This window comes from Cataglyphis hispanica, chromosome 2, assembly GCF_021464435.1.
Source record: "Cataglyphis hispanica isolate Lineage 1 chromosome 2, ULB_Chis1_1.0, whole genome shotgun sequence".
In the NCBI taxonomy this organism is placed as follows: domain Eukaryota; kingdom Metazoa; phylum Arthropoda; class Insecta; order Hymenoptera; family Formicidae; genus Cataglyphis; species Cataglyphis hispanica.
Window position 1 is genome coordinate 714,762 of NC_065955.1, and position 17,676 is coordinate 732,437.

At 27.0% G+C, this 17,676-nt stretch overlaps 2 protein-coding genes across 4 annotated transcripts; one reads left to right on the forward strand and one right to left on the reverse strand.

The window, feature by feature from the left end:
* Positions 1 to 3,867: 3,867 nt before the first annotated feature.
* On the reverse strand, positions 3,868 to 12,114 carry LOC126857633 (AP-1 complex subunit sigma-2). 2 transcript variants are annotated; one of them, XM_050607286.1, is made up of 5 exons: positions 11,852 to 12,114; positions 11,601 to 11,779; positions 11,383 to 11,491; positions 11,138 to 11,275; positions 3,868 to 5,136 (listed from the first exon to the last, which is right to left on the reverse strand). In XM_050607286.1, the coding sequence occupies exons 1-5, from the start codon at positions 11,852 to 11,854 to the stop codon at positions 5,092 to 5,094; spliced, it is 474 nt and encodes a 157-aa protein (XP_050463243.1). In that variant the 5' UTR covers positions 11,855 to 12,114; the 3' UTR covers positions 3,868 to 5,091. The 2 variants fall into 2 exon arrangements, with proteins under 2 accessions (XP_050463243.1, XP_050463234.1); XM_050607277.1 differs by lacking the exon at positions 3,868 to 5,136 and adding an exon at positions 6,096 to 6,941 and having other exon boundaries at positions 11,852 to 12,113.
* A 1,008-nt stretch (positions 12,115 to 13,122) lies between these two features.
* Positions 13,123 to 17,447, forward strand: LOC126857551 (centromere protein I-like). 2 transcript variants are annotated; one of them, XR_007688523.1, is made up of 16 exons: positions 13,123 to 13,339; positions 13,518 to 13,643; positions 13,784 to 13,933; positions 14,018 to 14,106; positions 14,308 to 14,438; positions 14,567 to 14,747; positions 14,859 to 14,971; positions 15,049 to 15,203; positions 15,343 to 15,543; positions 15,610 to 15,716; positions 15,955 to 16,143; positions 16,237 to 16,361; positions 16,428 to 16,545; positions 16,643 to 16,813; positions 17,046 to 17,207; positions 17,288 to 17,447. XR_007688523.1 is itself a non-coding variant. In XM_050607089.1 (15 exons), exons 1-15 carry the CDS (start codon positions 13,285 to 13,287, stop codon positions 17,112 to 17,114), a joined length of 1,980 nt encoding a protein of 659 aa, XP_050463046.1. In that variant the 5' UTR covers positions 13,123 to 13,284; the 3' UTR covers positions 17,115 to 17,447. The 2 variants fall into 2 exon arrangements, 1 of the variants encoding a protein (XP_050463046.1); XM_050607089.1 differs by having other exon boundaries at positions 17,046 to 17,447.
* The last annotated feature ends 229 nt before the right edge of the window (positions 17,448 to 17,676 follow it).

Genomic DNA, 17,676 nt, shown 5'->3' on the forward strand with positions numbered 1-17,676 from the left:
CCCTCTTTCCGGAAATTTGGAAACCCTCTTGTATTGCAAATTTGTTTATTTATTTACGTTTTTTTTTATATCAGGTGTCTCTACTCAAATCTTGTAAAAAGTTTCCTGAAAATTCCCTGATCTTAGAGACATTTTTATTCAAATCTTGCGACGTATTTGATTATCAGGTGGATCGCGCTCGAGGAGATGCAGTCTCGAAACGCTGGATAAATAATAATAACAATAAAATTAATATTCGATACATCTTGGTCACTCGCGACGTCGTATAAGCTTACCAATTTACATTTTCGTTCGTTATCCTTTAAACGCGGATACTCTTCGAGTTTGAGATACCTTCACCTATATAATCCCGCCTCGTCGCTTCCGATCTTTCTTAGCGCGCGGGTAAATCGTAAATAAAAAGGCGACGTGTACACAAACACACGCGCGATACAGAAAGCGAAGCGTTCCATTTAATCGTCGTCGTCCTCTCGATAATGGATGCTGCCTATTATCGTCGCGACGCCCGTCGTCGCTTTGTACTATACATCGGGACGCATTCGTGATACACGTCCGGGATATGCGATTGCATATACGGCGTTACAATGCGAATCGCGGGAGTTGCGGCGGACGCGGGATTTTTCAATAACGGAAACACATACGCGAGGGAGGAGGGATAGAGAGAGAGAGAGAGAGAGAGGAGTGGCACGCATTTTCACATCGCTGTCACGTCCGTTGTATTCATTAAACCGTCTGCCGCACATGGCTACATTGATGGACATTATGAAGTTATATCTCGCCGCGCGCGGTTCTATTGTGTGATCGAACGTGAATGAAACGGGGTTTAAATTTCAATAACTGTGCACGCGCGCGCGGGAAGGGAGGGAGAGGCGCGTTTAAGTGTGAGTGCATCCCTCCAACTATGTTCGTTATTATAAACTATCGTTATAATCATGCGCATCTAAATTATATGTATATATTTATATATAGGATAGGCCCAAATGTTCCGGCCAGACTTTGAGATTTTATAGAAAATTTAATCGTGAATAAAAAGTTTCCCCTATAAATATGGGTCGATAAATGCTTCGAAACAAAAATTAGAGAATTAAATCATTTTTCAAATGAGATCAAAATGATTGTAGTTCCATAGGTTTTGAGATAACTAATTTCAAATGTATAAAAAAGTTTTTTGTTAAAAAACGCATACTTTAGAATAACCGCATACTATAGAAAACGCATACTTAAGAATAATAGATTTTAGAGATTTTTTGACGTTTAACTTTTTAGGAAAGCATTTTTCGACCCATGTTTCTGAATGTTTTTGTTCAGAATTAAATTCCCTATAAAATCTCAAAGTCTGACCAAAATGTTTGGGCTCACCCTGTATATATACGCGCGTGTTAGAAACGTATTATTAATTCCAACAATAATTTTCGTAAAGAATGCCGATTTGCTTTCTCCTTTTCACCTTTCACATTTACAACAAGAATTTTGCAAAAGACAAATATATCTTCTCTCTCTTAAATATTATGATGTAAAATTAAGTGTAATCAAAAATATGACAAAAATGCATTAAGCTTGTATCGAATTATATGTCGAAGATTGAAATTGAAATTTGATCGATCGGGGCAAAGAATCTCCTTTTGTTCTAATTAATCAAATTCCAATCTTTAGTCTTCAATCTTTAATGCATTTCTCAAAAACATATTCGTACATTTTATTTTTGAATGGAAATAGTTTAGCGAGATATTTCGATAATGATCGAATTTATCGAGCTTATTCGATAATGATAGTAATACAGACAATTAATGTGTCATCTGTTTTTATAGATTTTATTGTTTTGGACGGAGCACAAAGCATCGTCTTTTATGTCAATGCAACATTTGATCTTAACATAATACATATTTCACATTCTTAACATCGATAAAGTCTTATTCTACAGTCCTATTGTTTCATTTAACATTAGCATGTATCAAGGGCGAAGGGGTACAAGAGCAACAAAGATAACTTATTAACTATTTTTGATTCGCTTCCAATAAAATATGTACACGTTGTGTCGCTTTATATAATTCAAAAGCTTAAATGCAATCGAATGTGACATTTACGATTGTATTACGCAGATTAATTATGTAATTACAAAGTGCAAGAGAATAATTGTTACGTCCCTTGTTAATTGATCTAATGAGCATATTAGATTGTTGCATAAGTATGTTTTGACGATTACATAACGAAAAATAAAAGATACAATGTAAAATAGAATTAAATTGGGAATAGTTTTCAATGTATTATCGCGTATTAAGCGCCTTATCTCATTGTTGACATCCATATACCTATATGTATATAACACATCCCGCTTAAGTAGTAACAGATGGATGTAATATATCTCAAAGTATTTTTTATATCAACAATATTATATTCTTCCCTCTCTCTTAAATTCAATTTGTATATTACGATAATAAAACAAAAATTATTTTAATATATACATATGTATATGTGAAAGAGAGAGATTAAATAAAAAAATGTATATATCACTTATTTCAAAAGAAATATTTAAAGAGAAATACTTGCGTTTATTAATAATATTTTAAATGAAAATTTAAACATTTAGAAAACACAGCTATTTATTGAATACCTTAGCGGGATTTGAGTATTGGTTCGATTGTATTCATGTTATTCGATATGTATAGGGTATTCATATGTATCTATGATAACGTATATCGTATATAAATGTTACACACAGGCGAATATTTAAGAATATGCTTAACTTATTGTCTGATCTTTAATATGAAAAGTACCTTGAATGCACAAATCGAGATCTTCAATTTATACATATTTGTATATCTCAATTACACATTTTACAACGGTGCAAATATTTATGTTACAAAATATCTTGTTTAATTTCAACAACTGTATTGAATACGAAAATTGATAACTCTTACATTTTGCTATACGTATACACACTTCAAGCTTCATAAAAATATACGAGATGATAAGATGTAACTCTTTAATAAGAATAAGAAGGAGGAAAGGAACATATATATATATATATATATATATATATATATATATATATATATATATGTTGCAAAATTTTCGAATAAACTATTGCCAAGTAATTGAATCTAACTGAAGTTTTTTTTAAAACTTGTGTCGTTATCACACGTACACGATATAAAATAATCATATTAAAATAAATGCTAAGATAATAAAATATATCATTTAATCCTTAATTGTGTTCGTGTGGTGCCCAAAGTCACATATCTTGTGAAATCATAAGGGAAATTCTACATAAAATCATCCATTATAAATCATTATAAAATCATTCATTATAACAAAATAATAATAAATATATATATTTTAGGAATTTTTTCTAAAACAATCACAGATTTATTTAGCATATTGTATTAAAACAGTCTAAAATATATTTGTTATTAATAGCAAAATATGAACCGTGTGGAAGTAACAGAGCTTGATAGATTCAAAATATTCGACTGTGCAAGAGTTTTTACGAAAACTGAAATAGAAGCACACAAATAGAGTGGCATTGTCCGTGCGTTCTTTCCCTGATGGAAGAGGGGCAAAAATTCATAAGCATTATAGAAGGAGCAAGAGAAAAAAGTAAAGAATTTGCGAGAAAAATGGAATCTCTCTTAAAATATAAATCGAAACGATCTTGTTTTTCCTTTATGAATGGATAACTGATAATATAAATTGCATGTTAAAATTTACATAAGATTCCACTATATATAATTAAAAGATAAAAACAATACACAGTTATTATAATTACATTATTATAATTTTTTTCTAAAAAATATTAATACTTCTTAAAGATCCTGAATGTGCGTTAGAAAAAAAAAAAAAAAAAAAAAAAAAAAAACAAGAGTCAGTAGACATGCCATCTTTTCTTTTAGCGAAATTTTAACCGATAAATTTAATCCTATCTGATAAATTTAAGATCGACAACTTATAAGCTCGCATTGTTGAACGGGTCCGTTTAGAAAAATATCTTAGCAATTATATCGAAATATGATATTGAAAAATATGCTGTATGGTTTTATAAATTGACATAGATGACTGCATAATAATAACGCGATATAGATTAGAAGAATTAAATCGTACATAGAGAGAAATTTATTCAGTTTGAGCCAAAGTGCAATTAACGTAATTTATGTAAGTTAAATTTATGATTCTTATTTGTATTTTAATACTTTCTTCGTAACTCTGTAATTTTTTAAATTTCTTTCTAATTTTAACATTCGCTAACGAAAAGCCCTTATCATCGTTAAAGAATACACGTCAACTACCGATTCCCATCTTTTTTTCCGTCACAGTCTACTTTTTAACTAGAGTATATCCTTATTATTACAGATTACATATATCCGACTTCGTTTTCTAATTGATTAAAAATGTGTGCAGATACTCTTATTGTAGCATATCTATATTTCAAATTTAAGAAAACACATCCGAGATTTTATTAACGATATATTATGTAATACAGATACAGAATGTACGATATTTAATTAACAACACATTTTGTATCTCGTAAGAAGAGTGATTATGTATAAATAAATTGTCTTAAAAACTCTTTATATGAAAACGCTATCTTTTATGTAATAATATGTAATTTTATCTTCTCATAACATTTCGTATCATTATATAGAATTCTCATAAAAAGTTTCTCCCGTTACGTGCAAGAAGAGGAACAAAAAATGGGATATGAAGACAGAAAATTTGAAAATGTTGTTAGGTTGATAAACTATTCATTTTTTCACTCAATAAATAGAGTCTAGAGATTTTCAAATCGTGTACAATTATGGAATGTCGCTTAGAGAGATATATAAATACTTAAAATCAAAGAAACTCCTAACTGAAAAAATATTAAAACCTCTCTCGGATTTCTATTGCTGATGACAATTGTGAAAATAATAAACTTGATAACTGTATATATGTATCTGCACGCAAAACATTCATATAGCCTTTTTTTAAACTTTGCATTTCTTGAAACAACAAATATGAATCATATGATGTAAATATGAAATGGAATAAAACATAATTGTGGGAATGTATAAACTTACGACAAAGTATGCCAATATATTGTCTTTTTAAAGAATATTATCCCAATCCGTGATCCTCGAAAAATCCCTGAGGAGTCTCCTCCTATAACACAAAAGAATAAGTTTATCGACATCATACTCGAGAATCTCTAACAAATAATATGAATAGGGATCAATTACTTTGACGCTGCACTTTATAAACACATTACGAAAAAAAGATAGAATGAGGATATATATGTATATATATATATATATAAACATACACGTACCTACTGCATAATAAAATTTTCTTCTTGATGCAGCTTCAAATGGTGAACTGAACCCTTTTCATATAACCAAGTGACTTTACTCGCGTGAGCACACAAAGCATATGTTTATTTATTGCCTTGATTGAAATCTTAAACGTTAATAAAAAATTGCCTATTTTACATACAACGTGTCAAATGGCGGAGTGTTCTTCACAAGATTGAACAAGGATAAATGCGATATTCAGCTCAATATGCTCACACCGCGCGAAACAGCTTATATAACAAGAAATATCCAGCTCAAAAAAAAATAACTAACAAAAAATTGTTTCACGAATATATCTATTTCTTAATAAATTAACTTTGATAAAGAAAACTCTTAAGATGTTCAAATCGAGTGTGTTATCTTCATCTGAGATTTGTGTTTCTTTAACTGATAACATAGACTAATAACAGACAAGGTAATATATACGCGCTCATTTTCAATTACAATGTAAAAATTTCGTACGATATATTTATTACTAGAATTACACTTAATGTATAATTAATTATACATTAATATGTTAAAAATTGACGATGCTTAATATATGAGCATATAATGTAATATATATATATATATATATATATATATATATATATATATATATATATAAAGTATATAAAGATAAGTTTTGAATTACTTGTTAGAATTAAAATAGTGTTTTTAAGTAGATAGATAGAGATACGTAAGAAATATATATTCTATCTGTAATAATTGCCTAAATACCGTCGCACTTCAATATAGCATATGTGTGTACAACGCTTTCATAAAAATAACTTACGAAAATACAGAATAATTTTATTGCCACAGTTGAGGATTAAAGTACGTTGGGGTAACTGTCGTCGCTTACTTATCAAGATATACGTTAAAAGTTATGATTAACAATAAGATTTAAAAATTATAGCTCAGCCTTTGGTTAGTAACATAACATTTTGTTTTACACGCAAGAGACGACTTTCTTTTCTCGATATAAAAATATATTAACATATACAGAGAATGCTTCAAGTATCGTGCATATTTTCTCTCAAATTATAAGCATTAGAAGTTAATAAATTAACTGTAAAAGATGTATACTATTTGCTCCAAGCAATGAATTTGCGAATCATAAGTAAATAGTCAATTTTTGCGTTTTCTTTAAATGTATTTTTCTTTTAATGGATTCTCAAGCTTCTAAATAGATTAATGCAATCTTATACTTTATTTGATTTAAATCTGTATGCATTTTTATTAGAGATAGAGTTTCAATTGCCACAATATTATATATATTTCATATTGATAATTAAAAATTTTTAATAAAAAAAAAATTAATTTTTTTTTCGATTTTTCTTCATCAATTCCCAAATCGAATTTTTATTATACAGAAAGATAGATTTTTCATCAAAGAGCGTATAGTCGAAAGAAAATGCACGATGCCTCAAACGTTCTGCATATGACTAGTCTAAAGTTGACTTGAAATTTTATATATTTATATAGTAGAGTCGTAATGGCATCATGCAGCGGATAAGCCTTTTCTGGTTTTTCGGTTGATCGTGTGGTGTCGATACTTTGTCCGTGAAGCTCATGCAAACAATAGGGTACCTATAAAAGCCCTATCTCCCGCAGAGCACCTTCCACAGCTTCGTCCTTCCACAACAAACAAAGAAAAACTAACTAGTCTTCGCTAAATTTCTACTTTATCCCTATCTACCATGGACTTAACATATATGACACTGTACAATATTATATTATATACAAATATTTAAAGGTGGGGATTATAGATATTACAAATATATTCAATCACATATTCGTGTACAATCACATCGCTCTCTCTCTTTCTCTATCTCTTTACACACACAAAAGTCTTATAATATTCTTTCTATTAGCCACATGTTAAAATCTTGAAGAGTGATATTATAGTGATAATACAAAGATTTTGTTAATAATAATCTATATTGTTATTTACACATATTTATTTACAATTTAGAATTTGACGTCTTATTTCGTTTTTAGAAACCTATATATAAAATAATTTTCCCGAATATATATATATATATATATATATATATATATATATATATATATATAGCTGCTATAAATTGCAAACTCTTTTAGTAAGTTTATAATAATTTAAAATATGTTTTTAGTAATGGCATCATATTCAAATATTTTTTTTTGCATAAGAAATTTGATGAGGTCATTTATGAGACTGTATAAAAAATTCTTGAAATCTAATATTTTCATGAAAAAAGTAAAGCTAAATGATATATCATTTGGAAAATATACGAGACAAATGTTACAAAGTGAATACAATTGTTAAAAAGTATTTATTAGATTTTGAAGGCATACACGCACATATACATATCAACACTCTATAAACGGCAATATATATATGTAAAAATACACTTCTCATTTATTCTAGTGCTGTGTGTCGCACATAATCATATCTATGGAATAATTGATTATTCTAAATCTGAATACACTGAATAAATTTAAGATATGGCAATAATACGTTAACATCACTCTCTTATTCTTATTACAAAAGATACTTAGTGCATAAACCATTGCATTGGTGCCATGCTTTTGTACGAATCCGAATAAACATATAATCATATGGCAGTTAATGGAAGATCACGAATGAGTTTTTACCCACTCGATTTTCGATGAGAGCCGTTATGCGAAGGATGAATATCTTTCTCTTTACTGCATTTAATATTTTTTCCGCTTCCTGTCTACGCCTGTCAGCATAGCAACTGTCACCGATACTCGAACAGTAAATTCGAAATCTGATTATTAGTAACGATTCTTCATTCACTTTGAAAATCTTTAATGTCCAATATCACATCATGTACAAAGTTTAAAACTTTTAGATCATACATAGACATAAAGTAGGCACTCAAATTTTTGGGCACGCAATAATTCAAATATTTTGTAAAATTACTTTATACAATATAATAATAAAATATTATGCACTGTATATTATGAGCGTCTTATGTGGACCTTTATATATCATTTTTCTATAAAATATGTTACAAAAGAAAAATAACATAAAAATATTGTATTATTAAGAATTTGTTTGATTCATTTTTTTACAAATATTTTACATGTATTATTAACATGAATTATTATTAATGAATGTTTTCATTCAATCAACATTTCCCATAATTCGTGATAATTTTAGTTTAATATTTTAACTTTAAACGACACTACTTTATATTATAACCTGATAAAACGATGAAATTAATAAAAATATTACTATAATACATATTTTTAAATACAAAATAAAACAGTTTTGCTAAAATTGTCAAATTCTTGATATATTAATAATATTTAAGCATGTTTAATATTATGTGAAACATTAATAATATTTAAGAATATTATACATGTATGTGTGTGTGTTTGTAGTAATCATTTATAAGAAAAATAGCAAATATTGTTGCATATAAAAGCATAAAAAAATTTAATTTTTTAAATATTTATCTCTTTATAAAAAAAATTGTATTATTTTTTAAATATTTTTTGAGTTGTAAAAACTTTATGTATAGTATATCTATTTTTCTATAAAGAAACAAATTTCTGTTCAAAAGATCTAACAATAGACTAGAATAAATAATAATGATACCATATTATTCTTATCAAATTATTTTTAAATATGGCATATTATACATAAAAAATAATATATACTATATATAAATAATATATACTATTAATACAATTCAATAACTGTAAACGTTTTAAAAATTCCAATATCAAAATGAATGAAATACTAATAAAGAGACTTTTCTCACTCATTACTGCTATAATCGATTAAGAAATTTCAAATTATGTGCACATTATAGTATTATAAAATATAAATTATTATAAAATAAAATATAAATTATTATTATTTTAATTTTACTGTTTTACATATTTGCCCAATATCACCAATTCAAAATATGCGAATAAATGTATCTTTAATCTACTAATTTTATTTTGTAATTATCTGCTTTGCAAAAATTTCAAATTTATTAATATCTGAACTAATCCCCGATATATAAAAAATAATTTCATATGTGCAGTGATACACAGAGTGAAACTAAAATAATTAAAATTATCTATCTTTCGACAAGATAGATAAGAAAGCTCTATCAAATACATATACTTTATATAAAATATATATTGTGCCTTCAGTTGAATAAAAATGTTCTTCAACAAGTAATAAAGATACTTTTATTTGTACTTTTTTTCATTTAAACTACGACTACTGAAAACTAAAAAATTTAAATGGATCCAACACTTTTCTTACGTATTTACTAGTATAAATGCAGACTTTATGCAGGGAAAATGTCTATTTTAAAATTATTTCTTTTTTGGTTATACATAAATTACATAACAATACTATAAAATAGTACCCACACTATAAATGCTATGCACAGATATTTAATTATTTGCCAATAATAAAAATTGAATTTAATAGGAGAGTACTATATATGCTCCTTTATAAAAATTAAATAAGAAATGTGTAAGCGTTTCCAAAATTATCTATGAAAATATTCAATATTTGACATTTTAAGCTTGTTATATCTTACAATTTTCTATCAATACGTAACATTTTACGTGACAAATATTGCTCATGCTTAATAAAAGAAAGGATAGTTAGGATGTATAGAAAATTTGAATGTTATATTTGAAACAGAAGCATTCGCGCGCAATGAAGTACAAGAAATCAGAGAGATTGATTGACAAATTATTAATTTTGAAACCATCTCAATGCATAGTTTGCAACTGACACAAGAGATGACACATGAAGAGAAAGAAAATCATCTGGTTCTGTCACATTATGTTATACAAAAGAGCACATGTGAAATAATTCATAAACATAGTGTGAATAATAAATATATACATATCATATACAGGCAATAATATTTCTTCATATGTATATATATATATATATATATATATATATATATATATATATACATATACATATAAGATTATATCAATGTGGCATATTGTTTGATCACATCGTGCAACATCAAATAATACAACACAAAAAATTGTCAACAAAACATAAAGCTGATACAATATTATAAAAAGATATAATATATACATTATTATATATAATTGTATATGCAAGAAGACAGGCAAGATTAAAGCAAGTAGAAAATTGGAATTATTTTGTAGAGGCAATTATTAATATCTTTGAATGCCTTCATGCATGTCCTGTAATATTATTCATTTCTATATCTTAACAAATCTATTGTTACTAGGTGTTAAATAAATTTTAAAATATGATAGATAGTAGAGCATGACTATATATCAAATAGAATTGTTTTAATACTATATATTCTCTTGATATTTTTCATATATATATTTTTAAAAATATATATTAAATTAATGTTGCATATTAAATTTGAAAAAGCTAGAAATGAAAAAAGAATTTGATTGTATATCACCTAGCTCAAATAGATTTTATACATGCTTGATTTTTGCAATATCATAATCGTTTAATAAAAACGACATATGACTAGCAAGAAAGGGAGCAATAGAGATCGCTTTAATTTGTAATTAATAAATATTGATTATAAATATGCAAATACAAAATTCTCATTTGTACTCTTTTCACCTGGATATAGTTCTGCTAAATGAGTTCTGAATATGTTAAATGGAAATAGCGATATAACAAGATAAAACGATCTAAAAATCTCCCTTTTACAGCCAAATATGGCTATAAAAGAAAACTGTATGGATATGTGTATGTATATGTATGTATGTATGTATGTATGTATGTATGTATGTGTACAACCTTGTGCCATTAATAAATTAAAATATTACAATTCAAGGGGTACATCCCCGTAACTAACCTCCTGTAGCAGATCCTGGGCAGCAATAGCTTTCAATACATTCTTTTTGCTAGTTTCTTGAATTTCTCCACCGACAAGTAATTCGTCTAAGATAAAGTATGCCTTTTCAAAATTGAAAATTATGTCCAACTCGCATACCTAATAAAATCATTATCATCCCATTATAATTTTATATTTGGATAACAAATTACAATACACACTTTATATAAAAATTTTAAATTTCTTATCTTAATAAATATACTCACACTGCCAAAATACTTATCCAATAATTCAACATATCGATGTATAATTTCCAAAGTTAGTAATTCATTATCATTTTGCTCAATTGCGCAACAAAAGTACAAGCTTGCATATCTGCAAGGAAATAAAATTTTTCTTATAAAAAAGAATTGTGTGTTAACCCATCGCAAAATGAAAGATTTCAGATTGAAACGGCGATTATCAGTTGTGTACAATTACGTACCTCTTATAGACGACTTTAACGTCCTTCCATTCTAAGAAACTTGACATTTTTGGCTTTCGTGCGAGTATCGTGGTTATTAGTTCGCGTGTGATCTTCTTTTTCAGTTTATCTGGATGAGCGACATACCACTTTTGTAAGCGGAGCTTTCCTTGACGGCTGAACAGTAACATAAATTGCATCTGCAACATCATTAATGAACATCATACAATTCTGTAACATCTTCATACATTTATTTGGCGAACAAAACTTACCATGTTGCCTCGATCTTATCGTTTCTCTCTCGCGTTTCAGTTATTTATTTTTCACGATTAAACATCAATTAAATAACGATCGACGGCATTCGAACGAAACGTTCATACAAATTATGCACTTTTCAAGAGTCACATCAACTCGAGTTTGTTTCGCTCGAGAATCCGAATCTTATGAATAAATGGTTACAACGACATATTGGATATTGAATTGCAATTCTGGGCGCATTCCACTGTACGCCCGCAACGTTCCCTCGAGCATCTGTCTTTGTTTAACTTTCGATGAACAACAAGGATAAAATAATATCATGAGCGTTGCGGGCGTTAAGTGGAACGCGTTTGACGCTGACGCATTCGATGATTTATACAGGGTGTATCAAAATAAAAAAATTAAGCATATATAAAATTTATGTTTTAAAATTTATTTTATATAACTAACTAGATGATATATAATCAAATCCTTCTTTCATTCCTAGCTATTTCAAATTTAATTTCTTTGTAATATTAGTTTAATATATCCTTCTATAAAAAAATTATATATGAAAAATATCAAGAATTCAGTATTAAAGCAATTCTACAAAACGAAAAAGTTCATAATCGAGAATGAGTTTGCAGGAAACGTTGTATAAAATAAATTATATATATCTAGCTGTATATCAATTAACCGTAGTTTTTATTAAATGTTTTTTTTTTTCAAATGTATATTTTTGATGATTGGAAATATTTTTCTTACATGATATTCTTATATAAAAAATAAAAACTATATCGCACACATATATCAAAATTCATACAAAAAAGATCTATCACAAATTTATGTATACAACTTGAAAGTATATATATAATATACATATATTGCTTAAATGGCTTAGCTTAATGCATTGAAATACTCACGCTTGCATTTGTGTAAAAGAAAAAAATACATACAGTTTGAATATCTGCTCTCCAATAACAGAAAGATATTGTCAGCGCAGGAAATATTTTATTCGTTTTACTTTCAGTAAAAGCAAGTAAAAGAAAACTCATCAAATAAATTCGCGACTTTTGAAAATGCAACGGTCATAATCTACATGAAACTAGCCGACAGATGCGACAGGTTCTCGCCTGAAGATAGCCGCTTTCGAGTTCAATAATAGCTAAAGTCATCGCACATTAACCAATCAGAATAAAAAGTACTAAAATTTCTTTCTTCTGGTTGGTCAATTTTCAATCTTCAATCTGAATTCGTGTATAGTCTGATATGTGGAGTTTTGCATTCTTGTCGACTCTTGCTTCATGCTCTTAACTGCCGATATCGGCACCGGCAAAGAGGGTTTGTTTAATATAAATATGTGCTGTATAATTGTATAAAGTTTAAGGCACCTTTTAACCATCAAATAAAAGTGATTCAGTTTTTTTAATGAATTTTTTTGCCGAGTTTTATTCACAAACTTTTCGAAATGGAGGAAAGTGAGACGAGACAGACATGTTTAAAATTTATACGAATCCTCAAATGTAAGCATCCATTTATATGCATTTTTCTCATTTTTTTACATTTAAATATATTTTGATTATACAACTTTAAATATTTGAAATAATTTGAATATATTTGTATATGAATTTTGAAAGTTATTTTATATATGTTTGTATAATTTATAATTTTTTTTTATTTCTTATTTTCTCTTTTCTGTAGCAAAAAGTGTACATTTACCAGAATTTAATTCGTTTCTTAACATTTTACAAGAAGAAGCTACCACAAAAGGATTGGATGATGATGTTCTGAGTAAACTGGCAAATGTTATTATACATACAGATTTACGTTAGTATATTATATAATATATAAGCAATATATATATATATATATATATATATTAGTATTATAGTATATTTTATAAACATAAGAAACTTAATACAATCAAGTGTTATATATATAATGTAAAATAACTATTAAATTCTTAGATGCAGTTAAATGGGTATCATTAATAAGATGTTTAATTCCAAGATATAAATTGCCTGAGGAAATAGCAAAGTCTATAATCACTTGGTGCTTATCATCATTGGACAAGCTACCGCTCACTGTCTGTACCATTGTTATACAATGGGTCTTAGGTATGTATAAGTGTATTATTGTTACACAAAGAAGATGACTTAATTCTTATTCTAAAACTATTTACATTAAATGTTGATATTTAGGTTTATGGGAATATGAATTAGTAGATAGAAAAGTAATTAATATATATTACGATGTCTTCTTTTATACAATGTTCAAGAAAGAAAAACTGGTAATATATGCTTTTTATATATATATATATATATATATATATATATATATATATATATATATATATAAATACATATTTTATATTTAATAAATTTTTAAAATCACAGTTTTAAAATGTGATTTATTAGCATAAATTTATATTATAAATAAGATAAATAATAAAATTAATATAAATAAATTAAATAATATAAGTAATTTTTAGGAACGTCATATAGCACGTCTCATTTATGTATTAACAAGACCAGAGGATGTTTCTCGCAGAGATGTCTTAAGATTATTAGTTCTTAAAAAAAAATACTCTAAGCCTCCAAAACATATTATTGCATTACTTTCGTAAGTATAATTGGCAGAATATCTCTGCTTAATAAAATAGAAAATAATATATATATATATATATATATATATATATATATAATTTTCTATTTTATATATATATGATATGTTTTCAAATGTATTCTTAGCTTATTTAAGTCGTATAAGCCAGAATTAGTTCCTGAAAAGATACAATCAGTAAACATAGAAAGTGTATGGAAACCAATACCTGAATTTATACGATTAGCATTGGAAGATGCTAGAGATCGAGTAGAGATCCAACAATCTCGCCGAAGCACTCAAACTCATTTTAATTGGAATGTGATACAGGTATAAAAGATACTCATATACTACAAATGTAACATAATATTTCTGATTCATATCATAAATAAATTATATAAATATAAAACTTATTCTGCACACACACACACACACACATAGAATGTGAAAGTTCAAAAAAGACAAAAGCCACTGTTGCCTTCTGTTGGTTATTTTCACATTGGTTCAAGTATTTTTAAAGATAAGGATGCAAAATCGATTTTTGATATAAGCAGGTGAGCACAATACATCTGAAATAACGTAAATTACTCGCTCATGTTAATATATATAAATATTATATTACATATTTCAGCATAGATGAATTAGGAAAATATCATCAAAATGTTGAATTGCCATGTAATGCTGTCTCACTTTTGGCAAATATGGCTGGTTACCATCTTCTTACATATGCAGACTTTCAATATCAAAGTAGATTTTCATGCAATCTGTATAATACACTGACAAGAGGTATGTATGCAAATCTAAGATTTTCTTTAATAGTAACGATAAAAACATTTCTTATTTCATTATTTCAATCTGTCACATAAAACTATATATCAAACATAAAATGTATTATAAAAAAAAAATTGCTATGTTAATGTTTTAGCATTTATATTGGAAAATGGAAAATTTTCCAAGGAAGAAATGGATAAATTTCTTTCAATGACAATTGAATTTTCTCGATATATGCAGGAAGAAATACTTGTAGTTAAACTGTTTTTTGATGAGTATTTATATTATAATACAGGAGAGCATCTGCCACAGTTACTTAATTTATTGCAATGGATGACTTCTATATCAGTGGCTGGTAACTATAAAGTAATTCTATCTAAATATTGTTTCGCTGGAAATATTACAGTCTTATTAATTTTAGATTTACGAGAGAACATTCTAATACATGTACAGAATATATTTTATGCATCAAATTTATCTATGAAATGTGAAATAATTAAATGCCTGCAAAAATTAATTACAAACTTGGTAAGAATTTACAACATCTTTGCAATCGGTATAACATTTCATTATACCTTTTATGCGTGCACATATTCACAGACGCAAATAAATAAATACATAAGAATTATACACACAATGGATACACATTGTGACTCTCAGAAAATAGAACTGTTTTTGTAAAATAAAAATGAATTAATAATGGAATTAATAATTTAGGTACCTAAATAGATATTTTTAATATCAATAGAATAATTATTCGTTACAGTTTGTTAAACAAGGACTTGAAGAACATTATCGGAATGCATCATATTTTTTACGACAAGGTCCATTGGAAGATTTAGCAGAAATTATATCCATACTTACAACAGTATCGGAAAATCTTATTGTTTATGGATTAAATGTACACAATTTTAATGTTATCTTTTTATCAGAAGCTTTGGCATTTTATGAAGAGGTACACAAATGTTTAAACTAGAAATAATTTAATCCTAATATTTAATCGCAAAATGTTTTATCAATCATTCCTTTTTCTTCCATTTCTTCAAAGATCTGTACATTGGAAAGCCATAGTCATGTATTAACATGGACATTGCCACCACCAGCAGTTATCTATGGAGCATTTATTACAAAAAGTTGTGCTCTCTTATCAAGAGTTTGTAGATTATTATTAAGGTATTAATTTTTTTTATTTTTAAGTTAATTTTATTCTTTATTACTGATATTTGAATTATATTATAGATATCGCCAAATGAGAACGCGCTTGTATCAAATCATGCCATCAGACATATATCAGGAAAGAATTCGTCTTATATCTACTTATGCAAATGATATTCATAAAGCATTGTGGTATGATGAGGTATGTACGTATGTGTTTAAATAGATATAGATATTATGTATCTAGATATTATGTATCTAGATAGATATTATAAATAAATGACATTTTTTTTTAACAGCCATTTAGCGACCGAAAAAATGGTATTCTTCTGAAGAATCTCTCAAACAAAGTGATTAAGGATTTGGGAGATTGTGATTTAGATATTTTACTGAATATTGTTAACCATTATGCTGTGTTATCCTACAGATATACAATAAGTAAAACAGGCCTAAATATAAGTACAAAAGAGGTATGTTTTTTAAATATTTGGCTATTAAATTTTAATTTGCACATGTTTATTGTGTAAATTAGTATAAAATATCAAGAAAGAAATTTTGGTGCACTTGTCAAGAAACATTGATTGCATAGTTATGCAATCTACTTATATATATTAATTTTTAAAACAGATTTTTTTGATCAAATATTTTCCTCACACATGTACTTATTTTGGATGATGAATATTGATCCATTTTTTTCTTTAGGATGCTGTAATTATGGCTTTATATTATTATCCTGCAGTAAATGACTTTCTTGCTGCATTTCACGAGTGATATAATTTTTTATAAAAAGAGAAAAATACATCATATTCTTTATAATTTGTATATACACATAAGATTTTAATAGAGAAAATTAGCAATTGCAAAGTAAGTATCTAAAGATATAAGATGATTAAAGAGCATATATTATTGAGATAGCCTGATCCAAAACATTTTAATGATATAAGGATTTCAAAGAAGATCGTCGAATCGTCAATCAATGATGATTTCCAAGGAGAATTGCGATTGTAATTTCCGGAAAACCAATTCCGACGAAAAAGAAGTTCACATTATTATGATAAGGTACATAAGTAAGAACTTTCTTGCTATAATAAAAATTTACAAAAAGATGTTAAGTTTGTATTGTTTAAATCTATTGTCAAATTGCTGGCATATTGCAAATGATGACTTACTTGCTATAATAATATAATCAATTATATTAATAATATTATCATAATATTATCATAATTATTTACATTGTATTATAAAAGAGAGATAATAATGAGAGAGATAATACATTTATTATTCTATATCATATATAATTATAAATAATCCAAATAAGAAGAGAAATATATTA

Bases quoted from the DNA above. Each gene is read 5' to 3' on its own strand.
- LOC126857633 (XM_050607286.1), bottom strand. The intron at 11,276-11,382 runs GTGAGTATATTT...TGATTTTATTAG, and splicing joins TGGATAAGTATTTTGGCAGT to GTATGCGAGTTGGACATAAT. The intron at 5,137-11,137 runs GTTAGTTACGGG...TTTGTGTTATAG, and splicing joins CCCAGGATCTGCTACAGGAG to GAGGAGACTCCTCAGGGATT.
- LOC126857551 (XM_050607089.1), top strand. From the start codon at position 13,285: ATGGAGGAAAGTGAGACGAGACAGACATGTTTAAAATTTATACGAATC. The intron at 13,934-14,017 runs GTATGTATAAGT...GTTGATATTTAG, and splicing joins TGTTATACAATGGGTCTTAG to GTTTATGGGAATATGAATTA. The intron at 15,717-15,954 runs GTAAGAATTTAC...TATTCGTTACAG, and splicing joins AAAAATTAATTACAAACTTG to TTTGTTAAACAAGGACTTGA.